This window comes from Parasteatoda tepidariorum, chromosome 1 (genome assembly GCF_982258835.1).
Source record: "Parasteatoda tepidariorum strain Cologne lab strain chromosome 1, Ptep-v5.0, whole genome shotgun sequence".
Classification (NCBI taxonomy): domain Eukaryota; kingdom Metazoa; phylum Arthropoda; class Arachnida; order Araneae; family Theridiidae; genus Parasteatoda; species Parasteatoda tepidariorum.
Genome location: NC_141755.1, coordinates 44,250,417 through 44,277,864, shown reverse-complemented (window position 1 = coordinate 44,277,864; position 27,448 = coordinate 44,250,417). Strand labels below are relative to the sequence as shown.

Below are 27,448 nucleotides of genomic sequence, written 5' to 3'. Positions count from 1 at the left end.
GAGTGTCAGTATATGTCTTATGCGTGATTTCGCAATGAAGTTGAGAGCTGATATATTCATTGATTTCCGTTTGTTTTTTTTCGCACTCAGTCCTTAGAATAGGCATTCAGCTAGTGTTGATAAATAAATAAAATATTCATAAAAAAAGTTTTTATTATGTACATCATATAAAATTAGTGTGAATTTAAAACTAGCAAAACAATAAAATAAATTCATAACAATTTGTCCATTGTTTCTGTTGAAAGAACTTCCATAAACCTTTCCACTTCTAATGATTTGATCTTCAGTTGTGAGATCAAAAACTCTGAAAAAGGAAATTTAATTCGTTTAATTATTTAATGTAAAAATGACATTTTTAATATAAACCAGTATTGCAAATATTACACGAAATATTGTTTACACAAAAATTAGTAGAAAAGTAACTATTCTGAAATTTAGTTGCAAAAGCTTCGGCTTTTACTTAGTAGATATTACAAGAAATTCGCTCCGTTAAATGAAAACTTTCTTTTTATAGATAGGGTTAGTGATGACGCAGATCATGACGTAGAACGTCATCCCCTCCCTCTCAGCGCTCCAAACATAAACGGAATCCTTAACATGGTGAAAGGTAATGTATCTTTTTCCTTAGATTTTTATAACTGAATAGTTCAATCAACTATATTGAGTAGCTGGTTCTCCCCGTGTAGTAAATAATGACTGGTGCACGTTAAATCTGTCGGGTCACAAATTCCTCCATGTTCCTATAACAAATTATACCTCTGGGAGTACTAGATTGGAGATTGATTGTTCTCTGGTTCAGGTCAAAATTACGATCTGTAATTTTGACCTGAATGGAATGTAATTTTGAATGAATGGAAGTATGAATGAGTCCAAACTGTAAACGGGTCATCGATCATAGATGCCCCCCTGGAAAACAAGAACAATCGCACTCCTTGCCTAAATGGCTTACGATAAAACAAGAAGTAATGTTTGGATAAGAAAAATTACCGATTTGAGGCACTAGCATTACTTGTTTAGATTTTTAGTTTAATAATTCTTAAATTGAAAAGAAAAAAAAAATGAAGGATTGGTTGTTTGTTTCGCTTTTGAAAGATTGTTTCTACTTCTTACAGAATTAAGATTTCTGTATTATCATTCGATTCGATGATATTTAATTAAAAGATATTTTTCGAGTAACGTTGGCAATGTTCTTAATACATTTAAATCATAAATAAAAATAGGTATTTTATTGTTATTTTTGAAATTTATTACATGTATCAAGTTTATTTTAAATAAGCCCAACTGTTTCTAAAACATTTAATTATTTTTACACTAAAAACTTGATTCTTTCCAAACTTAAAAATAAAATGTAATTACACTTTTATTTTATTAGTATTTTTTTTTATTATTATTAGTATTTTTTTATTATTATTTTTATTTTTGCTTTTTTTATTATAGTAATTCTTATTATATTAATTAATATAATATTTATCCTTTTTCTCATAGGGAATTTTGTATTATAATAGTGCATAGTTAATAGCTTACACACAAAAAAAATAATAAAAAAAATAAAAAAAATCCTTAAAAAAACATATTGCATGAGGCTTATTCATTAGCTGAATGTTTTAATCTTTTTTTGAAATTCGAATTGTGAAGCTTTAAAATCTTTCAAATATGACTACATGAAATTATTTATACGAATAAAAGAAGCAGAATACTCAACGCAATAAAAATAAGAAGTTACATAGTTTGAGAAACATCGTTGCAAAATGTTTGTGATTTTAACAATCTTTTAGCTAGAGCTTGACGTTCGTTATTCAGCCGGTCTGACTGCGGTACGTTGAAGGTTAATGTATAAAAAAATTTTGAATCATTACTTTTTAATATGTAAATAAAGCTCACTTAATTATTGTTACATTTTACGAAACTGTAATAATAATAAAAATTTCGTGATTATAAAGTTATATTATTAGTAATAAACTGTGTTTTCAAAATATTAAGGGCATAGAAAATTTTTAATAACATCTAATCGTTATTAATAATTAAAACTTTTAATAAATTTATAAACTCGAAACTGTTCCGTATTTATCATAATGTTTAATTAATAATAATGATAATTAAAAAAAATGTATTTTAACTTGAGTATCTATTGTTACACTAGGTTGGTAAATGACCCGTGTTTTTGTATTCTTTATAATGCCCTAAAATTTAAACTTTTTTTTTAAGGGTTTGAAAAAGGTTTGTTATATTTGTAAAAAAGGTTATCCTGCAAAAAAAGGAGTGGTTAAACACGCAGTCTTTAACTGTTAAAAAAACTTTTGTTGAAAAAAAACCTCCTTAAAAAAAAAAAAAAAACTAAGTGTAAGCTAAGCATAATTATTATTATTTTGCGTTAACATTTCTAATTATTTTGTCTGCTACAAACCCACATGAATACCTTCAACATCCTTTCCGTCACTTAATTTTGGTTCATTAACAAAAAATTTGGGTAATAAATTTGACGAAAACCGAGTTAGAAGTTAAAGTTCGTAAGATGACGAAGAATGACATAAAAATCATAACATATTTCATAACTGAACTCATAATGAGGCGAAATTCATAATTAATCTTTCATTTTTTATAATTTAACAAGTCTGAAACTGAAAATGAACGATGCTCTTATATCAAACCAACTATTTTAGATTCAAACCAGCCCCTTAATATATTTAAATAAACTATTTTGTTATCAAAATTCAACGAAAAATATTTGTCACTTCATTTTCAACAGAAAAGGCAATGTTAAACTTCGTTTCTATTTTACTATTGGAACGCATTGAGGTAATTGTCTTTGTGACGTTCTTAGGTGACGTAGAGCTTATCCTGTCTATTCGCGATTCTGGACCCGAATACTCCATCTGGTGAGAAGATCGGATTCCATGTCTGGCACCTCCCCCTTTCCCTCTCTTCATCTTTTCAGTTGTATAGAGAATGTACTAGGATATTTTCCTTTTTCTTAATATTTTACGTATTTAATAGTCAAAAATATTTTTTAAAATTTCTACGACACTTTCTTATAGAGCGTCGCTATGTTCAATAACAATTAACAGAAAAGAAACAAAAAAACATGTTTGTACCTATATATTCATTTTTTTCTCTAATTTCTTCTTGTAAGGCTAATATATTCATTTTGTATTTGGCTTCTATTGTTTCTTCATAATGCATCTGAAAAATTTAAAGTTCTTTTTATTTATTTATGATTTTTTCTTCATATAAGAATCAAATTAAACCAGTAAAGAGGTGAAGTCTCATAAGTATAGAAACATGACCGAGACTTCGCTGAACACTAAACAGTGAGTTTGAAAGATAATTACATTTTTGAAAAGATTTTATTTGTATATCTATTTTACAATTTTATGAATTCACATCTTTTATCCTGTGAACTTATTTGAAGTGCTGAGTGTGGATGAAGGAAAAAAAGGGACATTAAAAAAGAAGAAAAGGAGAATGTTCGCATTTTGGTCTTATTTATCTATACCATTGTCTCTCAATCACGGATTAATATTTGTACTAGAATTAAGATAAATTTTATTTATATTTAAATGGATTTAGACTTAAAATATTTTTCATTATAGAGAGCATGTGACTGATCAGAAATGAACGTATCAAAAAATCAATTTTGTGCCACAATTACGTTTATGTAAAGATTATGGCAAAAGTCCAAATTATTAACTTAATCGATTCGCAATAAATCACTGAAATATTTTGTTGTTCCTTTAAGTTAAGCTGGGGGTGAAAAATACTGATCTATACAATATTTGATTTTCCTGAAATTTTCTTGTAAAACTATTAGATTAGACACGTGTTTCTTTATTTCTTCAAAAAACTTTTCTTCTGTGAATGTTTTTTTTTTTTCTGTGGAGGTGGGGATCAAACCTGAAGATCCACTGAAACTTGGACATAATCACATCGCTCTATTTGGGGTAATTCTCTTTTTTTTGTGTGTGTGTAAGTTAGTGAATTACGGTACTGACAACTTTTTAAGGGTCTACTACTGCCACACAAACTAGTAAGACGTAATTTTTTAACCAACGTTGAACAGCCGACACAGATTTGGGTTTCGACTATTAATGTTCAATTTTAAACCTAATCCAGAAGACAAGGAAACTCCTGAATCAAGTATTGGGAGAAATTTTGCTTTCGTGGTGGACTTTTTGATGGTACTAACCCGCATTTGCGTTACACGGAGAGGAAAACCTCCCACGGGTACCCTCATGGGAAAGGGGACTGTAGCCTATGATCCGTCTACCACTGAATATATTTTACATCTGTGGTAGGTACGATCCGGGTGCGGCATTCATATCGACCAGCCATCGCTTGGATTCGAATCCAGTTCACTTCATTGAAACGCTAACCCTCAATCTCCTGAGCCACCACGTCTCACTATCAAGACCTAAATACATCCAGTGGATCTTTCCATTGAAGTTCAAAGGCCATTCAAATATCTTCGAAATAAGACTATTTTCTTAGACCGTCCGAAAAATTTACTGATGTCAAGAGTGAATTACAAGGCCTTGTATTTCTGTGAATACACGCTAAGGAGTAGTACATAATAAAATCATAGTATGTACGGTGTACAGTGCGCATAAAAAAAAAGCACGAAATAGCTATTGATAGTGGTAATTCAGGAGATTCTCTTCACACCTGCGTCTATATTTTTAAAGGTTTTGTTTTAAAAAAAAATTTCTTTCAAGTCTCCGATTTTAATGTTGGCTTTATGATTTTAGTGAACTTTTAAAAAATTCAAAATAAATTTTCAGTCCTGTAGATTATTTGATGATCTTTAGCTTTTAAACTGGATAAAAATTGTAATGGTATTTTAAAGTAAACTGATTAATAAGATTCATTGGTAGTAACTTTTGACACGCCAGGACAGTGTATGCATGTAAAAAACATATTTATTCGGTCACATGAGTGAATTTTATTTGAAAAAAAAAAATCGGGTATTATGTGAAATCTTATAGTATTTTACACTGGAAAATAATGAAAGTATAATTCTGAGAAGTAAAATACTGACAAAATAAAGTAGATATTTGTTGAAATAATTAATTGTTTGCCGTGCTATAAGAAATGTAATTGTGCAAAACACTTTTTTTTTTTTTTTTTTTTTTTTTTTTGTCGCTAGCTTGAACTTCTTTTACAGGATTATGTAATATCAAATTACATGGTATTTTATGCTGGAAATTAATGCATTAATGGGTTTTAAGAAGTAAAATGTTTGCACAGATAAAGTTAGTAGTAACTTTTTGACAAATACCAAAACAAGTGAGTGTGTGAAATGCATTTCTTAAAAAAAAACTAATTCATTTTCATATTATTACTTTACTTGCTGTGTTTCTTGTGGGAATAAAATTCAAAATTTTTTAGGTTTTTAAAATTAAATACTTCCATTAGCAACATTGGCGTAACGTGGGGGGACGCTCTTTCCTTTTTATATTCCGAAAACTGTTCGTTTATTTTAAGTTTCATTCATGACGTTCATTTGGCAGAGAGTAAATTACAAATTTACTAGTAGTTGTATTTGAGACTTGGTGGCTCAGGGGATAGAATGCTCGCCTTCGAATGAGGTGAAACAGGTTTGAATCCCAGCGATGACTGGTCGAAAGGAATTCCGCTCACAGCTCGCACCGACCACAATGCGGACAAAAAATATCCTCATCATGGTTTAGAGTCCCCCTTGCCGTTAGGCTAATTGTGGGAGGTTTTCTTCACCATGTAACGCAAATGCGAGTTGGTTCCATCAAAAAGTCCTCTATGAAGGCAAATTTCTCCTAATACTTGATCCAGGAGTTCCCTTGTCGTCTGGATTGGGTTCAGAATTACAAGGGGATGAGCATTGGTAGTCATTCACTCGAAATTGGGTCGGCTGTTCAACGAGGGTTATAAAATAATTGTTGTATTTGTAGTAGTTACTTAAATGTTTGTGTTTTACTTACCTCTTGGTCGGCACTATTGTTAAAATGATGATATTCTTTTTCTTTCGAACATTCGGAAACAGGTGATTGAGAATATCTGGGGATAAAAGTTTTATTTTCTTTAAATTTTAAAATATGTTCTAGGGAAAAAGAATAATTATTAAATATTCATATTTGTTTCATATACACTTAAAGTTTGCTTGCAATAATTTCAATAAAAAAAGCATTAAATCAACATATGAAAATGTAATAGGTGTGAAGAGGGCCGGAAAAAAAAAAAAAAAAAAAAAAAAAAAAAACGAATTACCCTGAATAACTTTTGATCTAATGACCAGAACTTCACGTTCTCGAACACAATCTTAATGGTTCGAAGGGGTGACCTCAAATATGCTAATTAATTAGTGCAGATAATATTTTAGTTAACGAAATCAGATAAAAAAATGCACTTTCTCCTTTTTTTCAACGGCTTCAGATTTCAGAGCTCCAAAATATAGGGTGTAGCCGCAATGCGGGAAATATAGTCCCTATAGTTAGGTCAAAAGAGGGTTCCAAAGTTAGTACCCCTTAAGGTTAATTTTACTTTTTGCGTATTTCCCCACATCTCGATAACTTTTTAAGCGAATTGTAAAATTTTGCACACAACTACCAAATTTTTTTGTTCAAAGATAATCCCAAGCAAGAAATAAATTTTAGTAAATATGTATTATTTTTTATTATTTTATTAAATTATAGTCGAAAATTTTTTGAATCGAGAGGTTTTAACTTTTTTTACATCATTTTAAAGTAAATAATTTTACAAGGCAAAATACAAAATTCGATCAAAACGTAATTCAGTTGTTAAAACAGATGGAAGTTAGCTACGCACAAACGATACCAGATTGGTATTCTGTCCCCCGTATAGAAGATTTTCAGCATGTATCAATAGATTTGCAAACCAGCAGATTTGCTGTTAATTGAGATTTCTGATCACAAGACAAGTATTAGATAATGCACAACATTTGTCTATTGAAAAACTAGCTGCTTATACAGGAACTGGAAAACAATCAGGTTTGTTGAACATAGATACTCAGAAAAAGGCTACACTCTCTGGTAGCTATTTCGAAATATCTTCAATTGTTGTTCACTGAATGTTCACAGCACGTTAAAAGATAAATGACATGCTATGCATTATTGTTATTTTACAATAATTTCATTTGCATAGATTACATTGTTAATTTTATCGCAATTACTGCTCTATGTATGTAATATCTTTGATTCGCAAAACTTAGTTTAGTAGAATTCGGTAGACAGTTTTATTTTTGTATTTCTAAAATGATATTTTTGTGATTCTGAATCTTCTTTCTTTGTATTGAAATATACTAAAGTCGTTTTTGTAATATATTTTTATCTACTTTAATAGTATATCCCATGTATTAACTACTGAATAAGGCCGTACAGTTGAATAATTTTACCAATAGCTCTTTTTCTTGCAAGGTAGTAATCATGTGCAAAAATTAATATTTGTGCAGAATCCTCTGATGCGCTGCAACGCAAATGATGTTTCACATTTTCAAATAATGTAAATAAATATCATCTATATTACAGCCTCTTATATTGGAGAAGTTTTTTTTATTTAATTAATGTCAATCTTATGATCAGATACACATGTCATTCTAATTTTATCTCAATTTAGCTTTTTCTCCACATTCGAACACATTGTAGTGCGGGATTGAAATAACACTGTTAATTTGAGTTCCACAACATAGTATCAAGTAAATTTTATTACTTTTTTTTACCTCATTTACCTGCCTGTATTTCATGGTCTCCTCGGGAAAATCTTCTATTTCTATTCTTGAGAAATTTGTAATCAACCTCGTTGGCCATTTTGTGTCGTCTGTAATCGTTTTTTCTTCCTTGATAAAAATAAGTACAGAAGAAAAAATAAGTAAGTAAAGGAACCCTCTTCCATGTTTATGTAGCTGTGAATGACCGAAATTGGAGGTTGTTGACTTCCACCAGTGAATGTTGATAACCGCATCGTCACTTTGGTGAATGTTCAAAATATATACCTACACAGATGTATTTTTAAGGTTCAGTGCCACTGCCCGGTACTCCGAACACTGATGTTTCTCTTAATCTATCCTCAGCAGATATTAAAATATGTAATAAATATAACAATATCAACGAATCAATTAGTATCAACTCAGATATAACAAATATTTCGGATATTCACCAAAGCAACTATGTGATTGTTGACATTCACCGGTGAAAGTCGACATTCTCTTGATTTCGGTCACTTACGGTAATGTTTACATGAGAAAGTCTAAAAGTCCATCCCTGATTCTTTCTATAACAATTGTGGAAATCTAATTTAACCTAATTCTATTTATTAATTACTGCAGCAATTAGACTTTTACCGTAGTATTCTAATTAAAGGATTAATAGAGAAGTAAAAAATGAAATTTACGTTTATAAATTGGTGATTAAAATATTCGTTTTTGTATTTCACTCTTCCGTGGTTAAAACTCTTGAAAGGCATTGAAGACTACTTTTTCGCTTCCCAAATTTAAGTTCTATTCTAAGTTTAAAATTTTTGCCAGTGTAATAGTTTTGTTCCTCGCACTCTCGTGACACAGGTCCTGGGTTCGATCCTCGGACCGGGCAAGATTGACTCAGCCTTTCATCCCTTCAGAGAACCGATAAAATGAATACCAAGCATACTTGGGGACTAAACACCAAACTGGAATATCTGCTCCTGCATCCCAGAGCCCTAGGTCAATAAAACTGACATGAGCACAATAGGCCTTGGCCCTCTATGGGCTGTCGCGTCACTGAGTTTAGTTTAGTTTAGTAATTATTTTGTTACTCTTTTGTTTTAGTTCAAAAAAAGTTTGAAAAGAGGAGTTATTGATATCTTACGTAAGTATTTCTTACACCCTTCCTCTGTCTTGTCGGCAAATATTTAAAAAATAATACCCCCCCCCTTTAATTGCTTACGTAATGTTTGAACGTATTGTTCTTCGCACTCTCGTGACACAGGTCCTGGGTTCGATCCTCGGACCGGGCAAGATTGACTCAGCCTTTCATCCCTTCAGAGAGCCGATAAAATGAATACCAAGCATACTTGGGGACTAAACACCAAACTGGAATACCTGCTCCTGCATCCCAGAGCCCTAGGTCAATAAAACTGAGATGCGCACAATAGGCCTTGGACCTCTATGGGCTGTCGCGTCACTGAGTTTAGTTTAGTTTAGTAATTATTTTGTTACTCTTTTGTTTTAGTTCAAAAAAAGTTTGAAAAGAGGAGTTATTGATATCTTACGTAAGTATTTCTTACACCCTTCCTCTGTCTTGTCGGCAAATATTTAAAAAATAATACCCCCCCCCCTTTAATTGCTTACGTAATGTTTGAACGTATTGTTCTTCGCACTCTCGTGACACAGGTCCTGGGTTCGATCCTCGGACCGGGCAAGATTGACTCAGCCTTTCATCCCTTCAGAGAGCCGATAAAATGAATACCAAGCATACTTGGGGACTAAACACCAAACTGGAATACCTGCTCCTGCATCCCAGAGCCCTAGGTCAATAAAACTGAGATGCGCACAATAGGCCTTGGCCCTCTATGGGCTGTCGCGTCACTGAGTTTAGTTTAGTTTAGTAATTATTTTGTTACTCTTTTGTTTTAGTTCAAAAAAAGTTTGAAAAGAGGAGTTATTGATATCTTACGTAAGTATTTCTTACACCCTTCCTCTGTCTTGTCGGCAAATATTTAAAAAATAATACCCCCCCCTTAATTGCTTACGTAATGTTTGAACGTATTGTTCTTCGCACTCTCGTGACACAGGTCCTGGGTTCGATCCTCGGACCGGGCAAGATTGACTCAGCCTTTCATCCCTTCAGAGAGCCGATAAAATGAATACCAAGCATACTTGGGGACTAAACACCAAACTGGAATACCTGCTCCTGCATCCCAGAGCCCTAGGTCAATAAAACTGAGATGCGCACAATAGGCCTTGGCCCTCTATGGGCTGTCGCGTCACTGAGTTTAGTTTAGTTTAGTAATTATTTTGTTACTCTTTTGTTTTAGTTCAAAAAAAGTTTGAAAAGAGGAGTTATTGATATCTTACGTAAGTATTTCTTACACCCTTCCTCTGTCTTGTCGGCAAATATTTAAAAAATAATACCCCCCCCCCCTTAATTGCTTACGTAATGTTTGAACGTATTGTTCTTCGCACTCTCGTGACACAGGTTCTGGGTTCGATCCTCGGACCGGGCAAGATTGACTCAGCCTTTCATCCCTTCAGAGAGCCGATAAAATGAATACCAAGCATACTTGGGGACTAAACACCAAACTGGAATACCTGCTCCTGCATCCCAGAGCCCTAGGTCAATAAAACTGAGATGCGCACAATAGGCCTTGGCCCTCTATGGGCTGTCGCGTCACTGAGTTTAGTTTAGTTTAGTAATTATTTTGTTACTCTTTTGTTTTAGTTCAAAAAAAGTTTGAAAAGAGGAGTTATTGATATCTTACGTAAGTATTTCTTACACCCTTCCTCTGTCTTGTCGGCAAATATTTAAAAAATAATACCCCCCCCCCTTAATTGCTTACGTAATGTTTGAACGTATTGTTCTTCGCACTCTCGTGACACAGGTTCTGGGTTCGATCCTCGGACCGGGCAAGATTGACTCAGCCTTTCATCCCTTCAGAGAGCCGATAAAATGAATACCAAGCATACTTGGGGACTAAACACCAAACTGGAATACCTGCTCCTGCATCCCAGAGCCCTAGGTCAATAAAACTGAGATGCGCACAATAGGCCTTGGCCCTCTATGGGCTGTCGCGTCACTGAGTTCAGTTTAGTTTAGTAATTATTTTGTTACTCTTTTGTTTTAGTTCAAAAAAAGTTTGAAAAGAGGAGTTATTGATATCTTACGTAAGTATTTCTTACACCCTTCCTCTGTCTTGTCGGCAAATATTTAAAAAATAATACCCCCCCTTAATTGCTTACGTAATGTTTGAACGTATTGTTCTTCGCACTCTCGTGACACAGGTCCTGGGTTCGATCCTCGGACCGGGCAAGATTGACTCAGCCTTTCATCCCTTCAGAGAGCCGATAAAATGAATACCAAGCATACTTGGGGACTAAACACCAAACTGGAATACCTGCTCCTGCATCCCAGAGCCCTAGGTCAATAAAACTGAGATGCGCACAATAGGCCTTGGCCCTCTATGGGCTGTCGCGTCACTGAGTTTAGTTTAGTTTAGTAATTATTTTGTTACTCTTTTGTTTTAGTTCAAAAAAAGTTTGAAAAGAGGAGTTATTGATATCTTACGTAAGTATTTCTTACACCCTTCCTCTGTCCTGTCGGCAAATATTTAAAAAATAATACCCCCCCCCCCTTAAATGCTTACGTAATGTTTGAACGTATTGTTCTTCGCACTCTCGTGACACAGGTCCTGGGTTCGATCCTCGGACCGGGCAAGATTGACTCAGCCTTTCATCCCTTCAGAGAGCCGATAAAATGAATACCAAGCATACTTGGGGACTAAACACCAAACTGGAATACCTGCTCCTGCATCCCAGAGCCCTAGGTCAATAAAACTGAGATGCGCACAATAGGCCTTGGCCCTCTATGGGCTGTCGCGTCACTGAGTTTAGTTTAGTTTAGTAATTATTTTGTTACTCTTTTGTTTTAGTTCAAAAAAAGTTTGAAAAGAGGAGTTATTGATATCTTACGTAAGTATTTCTTACACCCTTCCTCTGTCCTGTCGGCAAATATTTAAAAAATAATACCCCCCCCCCTTAATTGCTTACGTAATGTTTGAACGTATTGTTCTTCGCACTCTCGTGACACAGGTCCTGGGTTCGATCCTCGGACCGGGCAAGATTGACTCAGCCTTTCATCCCTTCAGAGAGCCGATAAAATGAATACCAAGCATACTTGGGGACTAAACACCAAACTGGAATACCTGCTCCTGCATCCCAGAGCCCTAGGTCAATAAAACTGAGATGCGCACAATAGGCCTTGGCCCTCTATGGGCTGTCGCGTCACTGAGTTTAGTTTAGTTTAGTAATTATTTTGTTACTCTTTTGTTTTAGTTCAAAAAAAGTTTGAAAAGAGGAGTTATTGATATCTTACGTAAGTATTTCTTACACCCTTCCTCTGTCCTGTCGGCAAATATTTAAAAAATAATACACCCCCCTTAATTGCTTACGTAATGTTTGAACGTATTGTTCTTCGCACTCTCGTGACACAGGTCCTGGGTTCGATCCTCGGACCGGGCAAGATTGACTCAGCCTTTCATCCCTTCAGAGAGCCGATAAAATGAATACCAAGCATACTTGGGGACTAAACACCAAACTGGAATACCTGCTCCTGCATCCCAGAGCCCTAGGTCAATAAAACTGAGATGCGCACAATAGGCCTTGGCCCTCTATGGGCTGTCGCGTCACTGAGTTTAGTTTAGTTTAGTAATTATTTTGTTACTCTTTTGTTTTAGTTCAAAAAAAGTTTGAAAAGAGGAGTTATTGATATCTTACGTAAGTATTTCTTACACCCTTCCTCTGTCTTGTCGGCAAATATTTAAAAAATAATACCCCCCCTTAATTGCTTACGTAATGTTTGAACGTATTGTTCTTCGCACTCTCGTGACACAGGTCCTGGGTTCGATCCTCGGACCGGGCAAGATTGACTCAGCCTTTCATCCCTTCAGAGAGCCGATAAAATGAATACCAAGCATACTTGGGGACTAAACACCAAACTGGAATACCTGCTCCTGCATCCCAGAGCCCTAGGTCAATAAAACTGAGATGCGCACAATAGGCCTTGGCCCTCTATGGGCTGTCGCGTCACTGAGTTTAGTTTAGTTTAGTAATTATTTTGTTACTCTTTTGTTTTAGTTCAAAAAAAGTTTGAAAAGAGGAGTTATTGATATCTTACGTAAGTATTTCTTACACCCTTCCTCTGTCCTGTCGGCAAATATTTAAAAAATAATACCCCCCCCCCTTAATTGCTTACGTAATGTTTGAACGTATTGTTCTTCGCACTCTCGTGACACAGGTCCTGGGTTCGATCCTCGGACCGGGCAAGATTGACTCAGCCTTTCATCCCTTCAGAGAGCCGATAAAATGAATACCAAGCATACTTGGGGACTAAACACCAAACTGGAATACCTGCTCCTGCATCCCAGAGCCCTAGGTCAATAAAACTGAGATGCGCACAATAGGCCTTGGCCCTCTATGGGCTGTCGCGTCACTGAGTTTAGTTTAGTTTAGTAATTATTTTGTTACTCTTTTGTTTTAGTTCAAAAAAAGTTTGAAAAGAGGAGTTATTGATATCTTACGTAAGTATTTCTTACACCCTTCCTCTGTCTTTTCGGCAAATATTTAAAAAATAATACCCCCCCCCTTAATTGCTTACGTAATGTTTGAACGTATTGTTCTTCGCACTCTCGTGACACAGGTCCTGGGTTCGATCCTCGGACCGGGCAAGATTGACTCAGCCTTTCATCCCTTCAGAGAGCCGATAAAATGAATACCAAGCATACTTGGGGACTAAACACCAAACTGGAATACCTGCTCCTGCATCCCAGAGCCCTAGGTCAATAAAACTGAGATGCGCACAATAGGCCTTGGCCCTCTATGGGCTGTCGCGTCACTGAGCTTAGTTTAGTTTAGTAATTATTTTGTTACTCTTTTGTTTTAGTTCAAAAAAAGTTTGAAAAGAGGAGTTATTGATATCTTACGTAAGTATTTCTTACACCCTTCCTCTGTCTTGTCGGCAAATATTTAAAAAATAATACCCCCCCCTTAATTGCTTACGTAATGTTTGAACGTATTGTTCTTCGCACTCTCGTGACACAGGTCCTGGGTTCGATCCTCGGACCGGGCAAGATTGACTCAGCCTTTCATCCCTTCAGAGAGCCGATAAAATGAATACCAAGCATACTTGGGGACTAAACACCAAACTGGAATACCTGCTCCTGCATCCCAGAGCCCTAGGTCAATAAAACTGAGATGCGCACAATAGGCCTTGGCCCTCTATGGGCTGTCGCGTCACTGAGTTTAGTTTAGTTTAGTAATTATTTTGTTACTCTTTTGTTTTAGTTCAAAAAAAGTTTGAAAAGAGGAGTTATTGATATCTTACGTAAGTATTTCTTACACCCTTCCTCTGTCTTGTCGGCAAATATTTAAAAAATAATACCCCCCCTTTAATTGCTTACGTAATGTTTGAACGTATTGTTCTTCGCACTCTCGTGACACAGGTCCTGGGTTCGATCCTCGGACCGGGCAAGATTGACTCAGCCTTTCATCCCTTCAGAGAGCCGATAAAATGAATACCAAGCATACTTGGGGACTAAACACCAAACTGGAATACCTGCTCCTGCATCCCAGAGCCCTAGGTCAATAAAACTGAGATGCGCACAATAGGCCTTGGCCCTCTATGGGCTGTCGCGTCACTGAGTTTAGTTTAGTTTAGTAATTATTTTGTTACTCTTTTGTTTTAGTTCAAAAAAAGTTTGAAAAGAGGAGTTATTGATATTTTACGTAAGTATTTCTTACACCCTTCCTCTGTCTTGTCGGCAAATATTTAAAAAATATAATACCCCCCCCCCCTTTAATTGCTTACGTAATGTTTGAACGGCCCCTTTTAAGTTATATTTTTTACTCTTTATCTTATATTTAAAATTTTTTTAAAATAAAAAACAGTAAAACGATCAAATAAAAAAATTTTCATCTTAATCAGATTTATGTATTTTCCAAATTTAGGAAATAATAATTAAGACTAATACAAAATAATTCATAAATTTTATCTCTGAAACATACCTGCATTTCATCGAATTGCCTTTTAGACTGAAAATCATCCAAATCATGACTAAATGATTCACCTCTTCTTTCTGGATGCAAACCGCGCTCTGCAATCTGAAATGGAATGTTTGCTCATGTTTTCCAAAAATTAAAGGAAGAAATAATGGAATGCACGATTTTTTTAAAGTTGATTAATATGGTTATTTAATTATTTTTTTTTAAGTAAATCGCCACTTCATTTTTGTTAGTAGGATATTGTGTTACATTTTGCGCATTAGAGTTGATCGTAGAAACTAAATTTAAAAATTTGATCTTTTCCGAGTTTATGAAACTTCACAACATTAATATGGTCTGGTGAACACATGTAGGCAAGGCATTTTCATATTTTGAAGTTGAAGCAACTATAGCACAAATTTAATCACAAAGTTTAAGACAAATGATTAAAATAATTATAAGATACATCTACGAAATGAATGAAAATACTAAAATCATGTATTTTGAGTAAATTTTTTTTAAGTAAAAGAGGCGCAAATTATGCATCAAGTTCTTGGACCTAATAGATTCATTACGATGAAGTAAAAAGAAAAAATAATTAGTTCTGGATTAATTGTTAATCTTCTTGCAAAATATGTACGGAAAAGAGTTTCACCAATGTAAAAATGCAGCTGAAAAATTGAAATTCGTTACATGGAAAGATAAAATTTTTATCCTGCACATGTCATAATTTTTATCAAGCTATTATTTTATCTTGTACTAGGGAGCTAAGTCCCCTGTTCGCTGAATCTCATCAACCCTGATGATTGATTCGCAATAATTGCTGTTACTTAACATGAAGCAGTTAAAATTACTCAGCTAAAATTTATATGTACTAAAAAGAACACTTGTGACTTCACTTCCCACGTCCAAATATTTCCCCTATGATACTATTAAGATTTATAAGGGGATATAAATCTTTTTTTTTAGTAATCATTTTTTGAAATAACATTTAAAATTAAAAGTATACTGTTACGACAAATTTAGTAAGTTTACAACTGTACTTTAAAATATTTTTGCTCACCAAACGATGTTAAATAGAATTTTTGAATTTATCACTTTGTGCATGAAGCTGAAAGTTAAGTTCTAAATCATTTAACGAGTCTCTTAAATCGTTATACATAATGGTATATTAATGTGATTTGCACCCAAAAATAATAATTGTAAAACGGTTAATAAGATCAGACACCGATTTAAATTCACTATTGGCCATTAAAAGTGCTACACCAGGAAGGAATGTAAATAACAGAATGATATTTATTGGGCGCATACATTATAGTTCGAAGAACAAGTGAATCTGTCTCTTCTATCCCCCTGCATGTTTGTTCTAAACAATAGTCTATTTCAGATTACATTTATACAGGGTTATTCGCCATTTTTCTTTACCACAAGTGGCTTCAGTGGTACATGTTACTGCCATCTACCGGCAACTGCTTAATTTAAAACTTGAATACTTTCGGAAGTGTTCTTTTTTGTCATATTCGTCTTCGGTTTTTTACTATAACTTTTCGAAACAACGGAGGGAGTTATGAATGACCCTGTATATATATTTTTGCTTTGTATAATTTGCTTTAAAACATAGCATGCTGTATAATAAATTTCACTTACCTCTTTGTCCCCTTCGCAAGTGAAATGACGGTATTCTTTCTTCTTTGAAACTTTGTAATCATTTAAAGTTGAGTTTGTAATCATTAAAGTTGGAGAAGATCTGGAAATGAAGTTTTATTTTTCATATTTATAGAGTTTAGAATACGTTCAAAGTAAATTTAATAAAAAACATTAAATATTCATCTGTGATAAAAAAAAAACAATAGTTTCATTGCAATAATTTTAATTTTACTAAAGCATTACTAAAGCATACGAAAGTAAAAATCTATCTAAACGATCTTACCATCGAATGAAAATATAATGTAACCAAATTCCCACAAAAGAATATTAATCAGTTTCTTAATAATTTAGCGTGAGTTGTAAATAACACGTTGTTCAAAGAAAGCAAGTGCAAAACGAAATCCTCTTTTCAAACAGCGACGAATTGTATAATTATGAATATGGTAGCTAGGTACAAAATAAAATTCGTATTTCAGAGCATCTGATTGGCTTTTCTCATTAATTCAGAATGTTGTCGGAGTTAAAGCGGAAAATGAAAGAGTACCGTCGATTGAATATGAAGGATTGTTATAAAATTTCACCGCTTTATCAGCGTTGTGTTCTAAAGTTCTATTTTCTAAATACAACACGTAAATAATATATACGTAAATACTATACGCAAATATTGAATGGCATTTACATGGGGATTTAAATCACAGAGATCTGAAAAGCTAACAAGTATTATAGCAAGCTATTAATAGACAATACAAATAAAAAAAAACAGTTAATAATTTTTTTTAAAGAAATCACCTTTAAAAAATAATTAGATAAATAAATAAATAGAAATAAAAAATTCTTCGTATAATCAGCTTTTGCACAATTTTTCTAAAAAGTTATCAAACACCAGTTTATTATCATTATTTAAGTAATGAATAATACTTTAATTTTCTGAGACGTTGCTGCTTAGAGTACGTAGTAAGGAGTCAAACATTCGGGATTAGAAAGAAGGAAAAAAAAAGAAAAATATTTAATTAAAGAAATGGTTAAAAGTATTGCAGCTTTGAATGCAATAATTCTAATAAGGTTTCCAACAACTATATGCCTATGTCAGGAGAAGAATTGTAGCACTTATCTAAATCTCACCACGAATCGATTAGAGGCTTCTTCATCGACGAAAATTAAAAAAGCCATTTGAGCACCTAAAACTCGAAGAAAAAGCTGCAACTTTACATGTATATATGTACTAAAAAAGAAGAATCGTTGATGCACATTGACTGATGCTCGCGATTAAAAGAAAAGAAAAAGAAACACGGAATCTGAAATAGATTATATGCATTTTATATGCCCTTACATACCTGTAAGTGATGGTCTCCCCAGGTGTGTCCATTAAACTTGGACTCTTTATGTCTTTTGAAATCGAGCTTGCAGACCATTTTGTATCTTCTGCAATCGGGTTTTCATCCTTTCATAAAAATTTAATGCACATTATTTGTTTGAAAATAATTACAAATCGTCGGTTATTCTGGACTCGAAATGAGTGTTTCAGAAAACGGACGTAACGAAAAATACGCCTTTTCAATAAAGCACACTAGTGAGGAAATGATTACCAAAAATATCAAAACTTGTTTGATTATCGAGGGAGAGAGAGTGAAAAACAATTACTAGAAATTAGGCAATAAGAGTATTTTAATCAGACAATCAAATCCTCCAGCCTTTCTCACTATTATTTTTACATATTCCGATAGCGTATTTTTACATATCCTTCTATAAACATGAATTTGGGTCTACTAATGTGCATAATTTTTTACTTTATTTATGACAAAGGTAATAAAAATACGTATTAAGAGCGACGGTTAAAGAACACCTTATATAAAATGGAATTGTGTACACATTAAGACACCTTAAACGAAATAGAACTGTGTGCCAAGTATACATTAGGGTGCATTGTATCACATCAGCTTTCAAAAATAATTATTATTTAAAAAAGAAAATTCTTTGATAAGCACTTGTAATGTTGTCAAACATTAAGCTTTCTTTTTCATCAACTATTATTCTAGGAACAAAAAAGGTAATAAGAACTAACCTTTTAATCAACATCTACGATTCATATTGTTTTGGAAAGCTGCATATTGTAAAGAATTTAATATTCGAGAATCTATCTCCGGTAAATTTTAAATTTTTTAGATAATTATACCTCCGAGGAAATCTTGCAAATATTTTTATTTATTTATTTTGAAGAAAGTATTTTTGTACGAGTTTTTTTTTTTACTTATTTTTTTTATTTTTACTTTGCTACTCTATGACAATGAGTATCTTCGCAGTTCAGATCCCAGCTTTATTGGACTCTTTTGGTTGGGAAGTTTTGGACCACCCCTCTTTAACGCCCAGACCTTGCGCTAAGCGATTTTAACTTTTTCCGATGTTTCAATCTTAGTGGCAATCGCTATAACGATGACGAGTGCCGTGACCTAACGGAACAGTAGATATATGAAGAGGGTATTCTAAATCTAGTTGTAAGGTACGAAAAGTATTTAAACAAACTTGGCAACTATGCTGAAAAAAAGACAAACGTATATAGAATCTGAAAATAAATTTGCTTCTTGAAAATATACCCTCGTCTGGTTTTCATTTTCAAACCATCCTTGCTTAAAAAACAACCTGCGTACATTCTTAAAGCTAACAAAAAAATAAATAAAAAATAAAAAAATAAAATAAAATAAAAGTTCTTCTTTTATTGATAATTATTTTATTCACGAACCACACTGGATGAGGCACGTTATTAAAAAAAAGAAATTGAAGTACTTTTTTTTACCTGCCTGCATTTGGTGGTCTCCTCAGGTGTGTCTTCTATTTCTATTATACTTGGACTTCTAATGTCTTTTGTAATCGGCCTCGTTCTATCTGCGACGATCGTTTTTAGAGCCTTAAAGAAAAATATTATTTGAAGCGTTTCTTAAATAGAACTTAAATAGAAATTTAAAACGAATTGCCTAAAAACATTAGTTTTTCTTTCTTTTTACAGTGAATTTAGGATTAAGTCACGTGGATGAGGTACACCTACTACCAGGGCCCGACTTAGCCTAATTGGGGCCCGGGGCAAAAACTTCTTTGGGGGGGCCCCTCTGCTTCACTACTTCAGTAATGAAGAACTAAACTTTATGGGGGTATTTAAATTTTTCACCTCATAATACATATATAACAAGAAAATTAACTAGAACCTAAAATAGCTATAAATCCCCCCCCCCCAATGGTCAGTTGAAATATCATTCTGTCCATTTTATTAATTTTCTGACAATTAATTTTCCGTCATGCCGAAGGTAATTTTCTGATTGTTATTTTTGTCACCTAGCTGTGAAAAACCCATATCCAATTATATCCTTGCTGACATTATGGCGAAATTTAGCTAGACTTTCGCAATTATGGTGGCTCAATTAGGCCAATCAGAAGCATGTATTTTGTAAACATATCGCATTTTGCGATATGTAAAAATACAGGCTTTTGATTGGCCAAACATGTCCATCGTAATTTCGAAAGTTTAGCTGAATTCCGCCCTAGAAAGTCATGGATTTACTTACGCATTATAGATTTTTTGTGTTTATACAATACATTAATGAAGAAGCCAACATAAAACTGACGGATTTTATTTTGTTCAAAGAAAAAGTTCATTACAGAAGGAAACTTAAAATGAACTTTTTATTCGAATTGGGGGCCCCCTCTGATGTGGGGCCCGGGGCAATTGCCCCGTATGCCCCTGCCTTAGTCAGGCTCTGCCTACTACTTAACTCCCTATAATCTTTTAACTGTTGTCATGTGCTGGGGTTCTATCCCCAGCGGTGGCTTAAAATCCATCCAACTTCAGATCAGTGTGACCATGCTACTGTCAATGACAGAAATTGGTGGTTGTTGATTTACACCTATGAATGTTGACCTACATCAATGGTTTTTTAAGGTTCAGTGCCACTTCCAGGCACTCCGAACACTGATGTTTCTCTTAATCTATCCTCAGCAGATATTAAAATATGGAATGAATAAAATTATATCAACGAATAAATTAATATCAAATCTGATATAACAAATATTTCGGATATTTACCAAAGCGACTATGTGATTGTTGACATTCACCGGTGAAAGTCGACATTCTCTTGAATTCGGTCATTCACGGTAAAAACCACATTGCCACCATCATGCGGTTATTCTCAAAATCATGAAGACTCAACCTACATGATCCTCTAAGTCGACAGATGGGTTGTTTCGGGAGAGTTTGAATTTTCACTGAATTAATCACTTAACCATATTTCTTAATTTTGAATAAATATTTTACTTAAATAATCCTAGGAAACTAAAGCGGTAAGATATTACCTGATTCAAAACTTTATTCGCTTCAAAAATATAATTAATAAGAATTTTTGAAGGAAATGAAGTTTTTAATCAGGTAAATATTTAGCTTTTCTAAAAGCAAGTTAAATTATATTTTAATAATAGTTTTTGTCACACATTTTTATACTTGGGTAAGTCTTAAAGAAACATAACTTAAACTATTTTAGTTTTTAAGACTTTTTTTTATGTTTTCTAAATTTAGGAAATTATTGAACTATAGAAATTTTGATCACTTTTGTATTAATCATTGTTCTGGAATTTATAATGTAACACCGATGTTGATTTATTTTCCTGAAACGCTATAGGTCAAAATTACATCTTCAATTTGCAATTAATTAACGCACCCCCTTTAAAAAAATCATCCCTTCTAAGAGTTCATCTTTGCGTTAAATTTTATTATGCGTGTTAAACAGAAACTATTAAATACAGAAAATTAGTGCATATTTAAGTGCTTTGATGCCATTCTCGCGATTTCATTTCATACTCCCCATTCCCTTTAATTATCGGAAGTTGATAAATGTTGTAAATAGTGTAAAGGATTGTTGTGTTTAGCTTTCCAATGGATTTCCATTATTATAAAATTAGCCAGAGGAAAAAAGAACAACAACTAACATTATAGGATGCACTTACCCTTCGTTCTTCCTCTGAAGGGATATTTTCTTTGTCTATTTCGGATTTCCTAAGAATTTTCTTACGCTAAAATCATTAAATTCATTGTAAATGACCAATATTATGTACAATGCTTAGAGTCATTGACTTTTAAATGAAATAATTACACTCCTTAATTTTTTATATGATTTAAGAAGCGTCTTTTTTTTATCCATCAGTGGAGAAAAGATTTATTTAAGCTTCACTAGATTAAAATAAGAGTCTTCATATGGATTCGCACAGCGCGAACGGGTCAGAGCTTCTCAGTTATTTACGTTAAAACATTTCCTTCACAGGTATAGTTTGTCTAAAATAAGAACTCCCCCAGAAATTCGTCTGGACTTGTGGCGGTGAGCATGGTAACGAGGTATGACTATTTCAAGCAGGGGTGAGGGGTCACTGTTTTGGAGTGGTTTCGACTCTGATCGGCTAGAGAAAGGGAATCTCTTTGGTCTTTTGTGTTAGTCTTAGAGTGAAGCTACCCTCCCTAAAATGCGCCATTCTTGTTTCCATAGCACCAGACCAGACGGCCTCAGACTTTGTGGCGGGAGGAGTTTTTAGCTTAGACAAACTTATAAAGTGATCTCCGTAAGTGAGGTGATTTCCGAAGCAAGGAAAGCATTACGTAACAAGCTCTGCTTTGCGCATGTCTGAGAAAGGGAAATTTTCTTCGGCCAATTCAGATTTGGTTCTCGTTATGGTGTTTTCACTATAAATGTAAACAGCGACTATCCCGAGCTCTTGACCTGCCTCTCATTCCAGTTAGAAAGTATACAACTGCTTACTACAACTTATTCTACGAGGCGATGTTTTCAAACAGATATTTCGTTTGTAAGAAAAGAAATAAATTATATAATTTCTGAGCTCAACTCTGCTGTATTTCACAAGATATTAAGTAATCCTGGTGAGTTTGAAGTGAACATTTGTTTTAGTTATTTAGAGATGTATTTTTTTAAAAAAGTGACATGGTTACGAGATTTAGAAAGAATTCGCTTTATTGGCAGTTCTGATTTGGCCTCTTGTTACATATTATTAATGTTTGTTCTTAGTGCTAGTCGTGCACTATCATAAGCTAGTGTTAGCATATTGTTCGAGCAGCGAGATTAAGTTGATTTTAAAAATTTTCTTTTATTGTTAACAAGGTAAGAAATGTTTTATAATGATTCTTTTTTCAAATGATAATTTTTACGCCTTGAAGTATCGGGTCTTCATATGACGATTCTTATAACGATTCTTCTTCACAAATCACAAATCAGGTAGCAAATACACGTATACAAGAAATGCTACTCAATAGAGACTCCAAACACAATTATCACTTTGTGAGCCAAATGACTTAAAAAAATGGCTTCTGTAAAACAGTAACCTGGCAGTCAAGAGCTTGCAACACTCCTTAGTGTAGAAGACACCATCCATTCTGAGTAAAAAAGAGGACTGTATGAGCACGCTCTACACTTTGGCTTTATGATTGCTTAACAGTTAACTTAGCTACGCCAGATTTAAAAAAAAATTCTCCGCATGAAAATGGAAGGGCACACAAGAAAGCACTTTTAAGATCGAATTTAACATTTTACTTTCAACTAATAAAAATCGTGTTTTGACTAATGGTGTCTAATAGAGAGTGTACATTTAACTTTGAATATCAATATTGTATTAAAACGGAAAAACTGACAAATTGTTCTTTTTTCTGTTTACCACCAAAATTAACAGTTGTTGGAATATTTTTCAAAAAAATTTTAGTGTACAGTGTACAGTTACTTAAACTTTTCATTCCTTATAGAAATTAATTGCAAAAATATCTTCTAGCCAGCTCTTAATTATAATAAACAAAAAGATATTGAAAAGAACGATAAGAAAAATAGTTACTCTTTCTTCCTCAATATCGTTTTTGTCTCGAAATGGTTTTATCCTTTGAGATTTTCTCTTATCTCTTGTCTTCCTTTGATTAGATTCTTTTTGCATTCGACAAATATTCTGCTCTGCAATTTTACACTGAGCCCATAAATATCTATTTTTAATTTCAATAAAATAGGTTTCAAGTTGCTCTAACTTTTTGACTATAATAGTAGTTTTATCCTGAAAAAAAAAACTTCAGTTTTATTTGTATTTTTATCATTTTCATACATTAGAATGATTTTTTGATCAAAATTATTTTCAGAAACAAAATTATTGCATTTGAAAACTTATTTGAATACTGACGTTAAACTCTAATGATAGTCTACTTTGTCTGATTTGTGATGCTCTATCTGTTTAGAACTAGAATTAAACTGGAGGTAATATAGTTTTAAAAAGATGAAAATAAGATATTGCAGTGCCCTCTGTATAAAAAGCTTCCAGAGTGAGCAGTGCATAAAAATATAAACGAACCGCCCGAAATTACTTTTGCAATGAACGGATTTTCGCGTCCTAGGACTCAATCTCAATGGTTTCACGGGGTGATCTCACATATGCTAATTATTTAGTGCGGACGATATTTTAAGTTACAAAATCAAACTAAAAAAACGTACTTTCTCTGAATGAACTTAATTTTTTTTCGTCGGATTTGGAATTCTGACTCCCAAAATATCGGGGTGTCGCAATCTGTGATATAATCGTTTGGTTAGGAGAACGGTCCAAAGTGTGTTGTTGTTGTTGTTTCTAATCCCCAAGAGGTCCATCCTAATTATTCCAACGGTCCAAAGTGTTGACCCCTTAATGTTAATTTTAGTTTTCACGTACTTCGCTTTATATCAAGAATTGGTCGTCGGGCTACCGAAGCGGGGGTGCCATCCCCTCTGCAGAGGATCAAAATTGTGATGGCATGTCTTCGGATCATCCTCAGGGATGTTTCCCAGACCGTCGCCAATAGCCCATTGTGCAGCTCTAGTGTGACGTAAATGAACTACAACTACAACAACAAGAAAAGTTTAAGCGAATTAAAAAAATTTTCGTGCACAATTATAAAATTCGTTTATCAAAAGAAAATTCCTTGCAAAATATAACTTTTAGTATTTATTTAATATTTTTTTTCGTAGTTTATTTAATAATAGTAAAAAAAAATTGAATTGTTGATAAAAATTGAACTGAAGAAATACAATTTTTTTACATCGCTTTAAAGAATGTTGTTTTAAATTTTAAAATATAAAATTTGTGCAAAATCGATGGAATAGTTCATGAGAAACCAAATTCTAAAAATATGACTTTTTCAAAATTCGATTTCTCAGGAATATTTTGAACGATTTTGCTCAATTTTTGTATTTTGCCATTAAAAATGACATTCTTTAAAGTATTGTAAAAATTTTATACTTGACAATTCGACTATTATTTCTTTTAATATAATTAAATAAATATTATTTAAATATTCACTAAATTATATTTTGCATGGAATTATCTTTCTTTAAACGAATTTTATAATTGTGTGCAAAAATTTTGCAATTCACTTAAAAAACTCAGAGAGATATGGTGAATACGTAAAAAGCAAAATCGACATTAAGGGGGGGGGGGTAAACTTTGGACAGCTCTCCTGACAAAACTATTTAGACCATATTTCCCAGATTGCGCCTACTCCCTAAATTTTGAGCTTTAGAAATCCAAATTTGTCGAAGAAAAGGTAAATTTATTCAGAGAAGGTACGTTTTTGGGTCTGATTTCATAACTTAAAGTATCGTCTGCACTTATTATTTAGCAGGTCACTCCCTCAAACCATGAAAGTTGAGACCTAAAATGTGAAGATCCGGTCATTAGATCAAAAGTTATTCAGGTTATTTTGATTTTTGTTTTACGCCGTTACATCCCTTTCTATGGTGGATAGATCATCCAACTACGACTTCCAAGGCTTCCTTGGTTCGAATACCAGCCAGCAAACATTTCTCTCATATACTCATCTCCTCAATATTTAGCGTTGAAATTATGAATGAAACATTTGTCAAAAATGTTTCTATGAATAATGTTCTTTTGATCGGGGCTATGAGGAGGACACTCCAGTTTTTGAGCACCACTTTCGTCAAATCAAGACTGCACGAGCCGCGATGTGTGAATAGAGCAGTTATCCTGCTGAAAGAAAAAGGGGACTTTCCCGATATATTGCCGTAGAGAGCAGCATTATCCAGAATGTGTTAATGTTTCCAGCCACAGGACTAGAGAACCCTGGGCAAATCATGACATGCCATGATGATTTACGATGCTTTTTACTTGATAGTTTATAACAACATATGGTTCAAACGGCGTGTATCATGAAAAATAAATAAATGCTGTTTTGTACCTACTTCAAATGAATCGATTTCATCACCTCTTAGATGAGTATGTCTTCCTGTGATTCCATTAATCGCTCTATTTAATACTGTATTTTTTGCAGCCTCTGAAAGTAAAAAACAATCTTTTACTGATTTGTACCTTATCTATCCGACGGTCAGATTTTCATTGCCCGGTTGTTAACTAGAATCGGTAAAAGGAATTTCACTACCAGGACCCGGATTGGTTTTTAGTCTTGAAACTCGGTTCCCGGACTCGACCAATTTTACTGGGTACATAGTGCCGATAACAGCAATCACATTTAGAATCATAGTAACAATCTATTCAGAATCATAGTAGCCTTTATTATAAAAATAATTATAGTTTTGGAAATTCGCATATTCCATAAGTTTCTTAATAATCAAGCTGAAATAACTAGTTTAGGTACAACATACACTGTTCAGAATTTTAATTCAGGAAAATCTTTGTAAAGTGGACATCTTTGGGGCAGAGAAATATATGTTTACTAAAGAGAGGTGTCGACGTAGGAGAAGGACGTAAATATTCAGAAACCGATGCTGAAAACTGTTTTAACTTTATTAATATGATAGTAAAATAAATGCAAAATTGAAATTATTGAATTAAAGCAATATTTATTTAAAGTTACTAAAATCGTATTGCATAAATTTCTAAGATAACTGTTTAAAAATACAATATATATATGTATTACTCTCCTACTAAATTTGCTTTAAGCAAATGAACAAACGTAATAATATGTTTTTATTATTTAGGTTTTGTAGGCGTAGCATTAAAAAGAAGTATAATAGACAGTAGTTGCAAACAGAACATAAATATTTTCTTACCTTTGACACATTAATTATTTTAATACTATTAGTAAAGATTAATTTCCATGTAATTAAAGCACATCTGAAAACGAAGACAATTGTTTTAACATAATTTGCTAAATAAATTTTTTAAAGCTAGTTTTTATCTAAAAAAAAAACTTTTCTAAAAAAATTATATAACTCTGCAAGAAAAATCTAATTTGGTAACAATGTAGAACATTTTCAATGTAAATTGATTTAGGCATTTATTTAAAAAAAAAAAAAACTGACAAGCATGTATGCATTAAAATGTTCCCGGTAACATTTTTACTAGAGATCGTGTTTCTTACTCGTTAGCTCAATTAGTTCTATTTCCGATTGAAGCTCTTTTATCGTCAGGTTAACCATGAAAGATTTTCGTATTATTTTTCTCCATGTAACGCGTTAGTTTCGTAGAATTTTTTTTTTTTTTATGGAAGCAAAGTTGACTCTTGTTTGTTGTTTGATGTAGGAGTTACTCTATATTTTGGGGGCTCAAAACTTTTTGGAATCAGAGCCATTTGATTCTTATTCTAAAAATTGGTAATAAGTATCGAAAATTTGAGTTGTTCTATTGTTTTGAAAAATGAGTATTACCAAATACGTATTTCATTAACATCAAATTTGTTTAAGAGAACACTCTGCATATGACCGCATAAAAAACGTTTTTGTTTCCTTGAACATTTTTATCTGTAATTTGACATCGATTAAGTGCAGTGACAAAAACAAGATATAATATTTTTAATAGACAAGAAGATTAAATAGCCTTTACCTGAATCATAGAATGGTTTTTAATTTCTTTTAATTTGACAAATATCGAATTAGTTTAAATATATAATTCCGTTATTTGAATTTAAAGTTTTTCGTTAAATTTGTATTGCAATCAGTAAAAACAAAACAGCAAAATACCTCTTTGTTTATGTCGGTCCTCGTACTTTTTACACAGTTTATTCATTTCAATGAAATGGAAAAGCAAATCATCAATTAAAGAATGAAATGGATCTTTTTCAGACAT

The 27,448-nt window shown here is 33.1% G+C and overlaps 1 protein-coding gene and 1 long non-coding RNA gene across 3 annotated transcripts; both read right to left on the bottom strand.

Annotated features, from left to right (window-relative positions):
* Positions 1-163: 163 nt before the first annotated feature.
* On the bottom strand, positions 164-14,830 carry LOC147816419 (uncharacterized). 2 transcript variants are annotated; one of them, XR_015433526.1, is made up of 5 exons: positions 14,738-14,830; positions 7,706-7,822; positions 5,952-6,027; positions 3,093-3,180; positions 164-304 (listed from the first exon to the last, which is right to left on the bottom strand). It is a non-coding gene; the product is annotated as an uncharacterized LOC147816419 (long non-coding RNA). The 2 variants fall into 2 exon arrangements; XR_015433525.1 differs by lacking the exon at positions 14,738-14,830 and having other exon boundaries at positions 7,706-7,914.
* On the bottom strand, positions 14,691-27,448 carry LOC147816418 (uncharacterized). The gene is made up of 9 exons (XM_087154441.1): positions 27,343-27,448; positions 25,606-25,697; positions 23,228-23,437; positions 21,347-21,412; positions 19,152-19,262; positions 17,695-17,801; positions 16,361-16,460; positions 14,738-14,833; positions 14,691-14,696 (listed from the first exon to the last, which is right to left on the bottom strand). Exons 1-9 carry the CDS (start codon positions 27,446-27,448, stop codon positions 14,691-14,693), a joined length of 894 nt encoding a protein of 297 aa, XP_087010567.1.

Coding starts and splice junctions, on each gene's coding strand:
- LOC147816418 (XM_087154441.1), bottom strand. CDS start 27,448: ATGTCTGAAAAAGATCCATTTCATTCTTTAATTGATGATTTGCTTTTC. Junction 16,461..17,694: donor GGGGAGACCATCACTTACAG/GTATGTAAGGGC, acceptor CTTCATTTCCAG/ATCTTCTCCAACTTTAATGA. Junction 14,834..16,360: donor CTTGCGAAGGGGACAAAGAG/GTAAGTGAAATT, acceptor ATTCCATTTCAG/ATTGCAGAGCGCGGTTTGCA.